The following is a 3131-nucleotide window of genomic DNA, read 5'->3' as shown; positions in this document are numbered from 1 at the left end:
CTTTATAAATTCTCAAAGATACAATAATCTTTACTATTGTGCACAGCCAATGTAAAAACTGATATTAAATACAGATTATCTAACCCTCTGTCCATAATTTTACTGTCGTTTTCATCCACCCAGCTATTTAAAAAGTCCTTAACAATAAATTTCATTAACCTCACATGGAACCAATCTCTGTGGGCATTTTCAAAATTTTAGAATAGGTACTGGACACCACAAGAAAATGGCTCCCAAGTGAGGGGGGGGAGGCCATAACAAAGTGGCTGCCATAAAATGGCTGCCACAGGGGCTCAGTCCAATCACAAAACATAGAGAGGGTGCACAAAATATTAGGGGGCTCCAGATCCAGCATCCTCCTATTATGGAAGCCTCCTTTTCCAAAAAGGTGTTGCCTGAAGACACAAAGGTAATGCTAACTGAGGAGGCTGAAGTTGGTTCCTTATTCGCACTTCCTTATTCATTCCTTATTCGTGTAGTCATTCAGAAACACTAGGGAGAGTGAGTTGGAAAGCTCTGAACCCCAAAATAAGGTCTGGACCACCACATATCATATACCCCCACATTCACAGGACTCTCCCCTTCGAGGGGACATATGCGGTGTGCTGGTCCAAAGCACGGTTCCGGTGCCAGCTGCTCCAAAGTAATGTGTCATTTGGGGTGGTCCAAAGATTATTGTGGGGTGCAGCCTGGCCCCAGTGTCTGCTTGTGTGACTGTCCTGGGGGCACTGCACCACCGTCCAGATCTTATTTTGGGGTTCACACCGCATATGTCCCCTCGAAGGGGAGAGTCCTGTGAATGTGGGGGTATATGATATGTGGTGGTCCAGACCTTATTTTGGGGTTCAGAGCTTTCCAACTCACTCTCCCTAGTGTTTCTGAATGACTACACGAATAAGTAACGAATAAGGAATGAATAAGGAAGTGCGAATAAGGAACCAACTTCAGCCTCCTTGCTAACTGGGCTCTTTTGAAACATCTGCTCCAATGAGGTGGAGGAAAGCTTGGACTGGTGCTTTGTTTTGATGGGAAAGAATCAAGTGGGTGCCAGAAAACACAATGACAGGTGCCGTGACACCCATAAAGCAGCACAGTGCAGTATGGTGCCATAGCCAGAGCGAAGGATTTGGATTAAAGACCTGGGTTCAAGTCCCTTCTCAGTCACAAAGTCCGCTGCCTGACCTTGAGCTAATTCTCTGAGCAAAACCTGTTTCTAAATGGATTGCTTTTAACGCCTTTTCCACTGATAGCATTTCCTTTTTTGTGCCCACCCCACCGTGAACTGCCTTGGGTATACTTTGGAACAGAAAGGCAGGCTGTAAGGCTATAATGTGTAACCTACCTCAAAGGATTATTTTAAGGATAAAATGGAGGACGCCCCATAGGCGCCATCCTCTGCTCTTCGGAGGAATGTTTGCGTTTAAAAAGAGAACCAAAGCTTTCCTCTTTTAAATAAAGCACCAACAAAACAGACACTGGCACAACATAGATTATTTGAATGTTATGTCAGGAGGACGTGATTGGTTTGTTTTTCTGCAACATTTGCTAATCTCAGAAGTCAGAATTACAACCTTAATTAGATAATTTTATAGGTTTTACCCAGAGAGTTAATTAATTAGTATGAGGATAGTGTGCGGAAGCGGCGGATTCTGAATGCAATTAGGGTAACTATTTAGCGGGGAGAGGAATGAGGTCAGCCGTGGAAGAAGAGACGGGCCCCCAGCGGTGGAGAGACGCAACTAAACATTTCCTAGCACTTTAAACCAAACGCGTGCTGGAATCAATAGGGTTGCGGAGAATGCGCGATCACCACGGTGATAAAACCCCCTGGTGCCCTTTTCAAAAATGGCGCCTCAAAAATATCGCCCTCATACAAGATGGAGACAGAGCGCCAATTGCCCTTTTCCAAAATGTTCGTGATACGCTTGCCCTTACTTAAAACGGCCTTCCTACGAAATAAATGGATACGCTTCGAAGACGGCGGCCTCTCTCAAGACTTCCGGGGGAGGGGGAAATGCCCTTTTCCAAGATGGCGGCAATCCGGGGTAAAGTCTTCCAAAATGACTACAGTCGTTCTCTACCCGCAGTCAAAATGGTACCAGCCGATTACCGTTTCCGGTGAGAACCACTTACTTCGTTCCTATGACGAGTTACCGGCTACCGCTCTGAAAAATTACTCCACTCCGTCACCACTAAAATGAAATTTCTCCCCCTCTTCTGCTATGCGTAGGCTTGCCAAGCCCCCCCCCCCGGGGGCCCGAGAGGCCCGTTACCCGCCGCTGCTAAGGGTAGAGACCGATTTCCCTTAATAAAGATGGCGGTTCTAGCGACTCTATAAAAAACCTAGGTTTCTACCCGCGCTACTTAATACAGCTCCTGCACTTCCTTACCTAAATTTTGATTGCCTGGGGAGGGAGTAGTTTGACCGTTAAGGGCTTTTTGGGGGAGAGGGGGGTCATGTCTTTGAACCTCTAGTGGGAGAGAGTGCCGGCCACTTTCCCAAACGGTTGCAGGCGTTATTTCCCTTTTCCAAAATGGCGCTCCCCTTCTGGGAACACCGCGTGAGCGGTCGCACAAACACCGACGACAGTTAGGGAGGCTGAATCTCGCCAGAGTACAGGTAGGCGGGGCTGTTGCCCTCATCCAAGATGGAAGATGCTAGCACGTGGAATGAGGACAGCAGTGGCTCTGGCAGCAGTGATGGAGAGGAAGGCATGGAAATGGAAGAGAAGGCTCAAGGGGGGAAAGAGGAGGCAGGGAAGGTTCAAGGGAGAGGGATCTACGTGCCCGGGCAGGGCCCTCCCCCAGCGCCTGGAGAGGAACTGGTGATGGATGAAGGAGCGTATCGGCTCTACCACCGTGCAGGGACAGGTGAGGAAGCACGGCCTGGTCTGGACGCCGCGTTTGGGAATGGGAAGGGGGAGGGAGGGATCATTGGGAGCAGGAGCGCCGCTCCGGGAGTTGGGGGGGGTTGGAGAGGAACTGGTGATGGATGAAGGAGCGTATCGGCTCTACCACCGTGCAGGGACAGGTGAGGAAGCACGGCCTGGTCTGGACGCCGCGTTTGGGAATGGGAAGGGGGAGGGAGGGATCATTTGGAGCAGGAGCGCCGCTCCGGGAGTTGGGGGGGG

General features: G+C 49.6%; 1 protein-coding gene across 1 annotated transcript in view; it reads left to right on the top strand.

Moving 5' to 3' along the window:
• Positions 1 to 2644: 2644 nt before the first annotated feature.
• The window catches only part of GRWD1 (glutamate-rich WD repeat containing 1), a 4302-nt gene continuing 3815 nt past the window's right edge, over positions 2645 to 3131 (top strand). Inside the window, exons 1-2 of the mRNA XM_015414390.1 lie at positions 2645 to 2825; positions 2986 to 3031. Of these exons, the coding sequence (XP_015269876.1) occupies positions 2649 to 2825; positions 2986 to 3031 (223 nt within the window). The 5' untranslated portion in view covers positions 2645 to 2648. The remainder of the gene's footprint in view (positions 2826 to 2985; positions 3032 to 3131) is intronic.

Source organism: Gekko japonicus, unplaced genomic scaffold, assembly GCF_001447785.1.
Source record: "Gekko japonicus isolate JY-2015 unplaced genomic scaffold, Gekko_japonicus_V1.1 scaffold243, whole genome shotgun sequence".
Lineage (NCBI taxonomy): Eukaryota > Metazoa > Chordata > Lepidosauria > Squamata > Gekkonidae > Gekko > Gekko japonicus.
The sequence above is the reverse complement of the archived record's forward strand: the minus strand, read 5'-3'. Positions and strand labels throughout refer to the sequence as shown.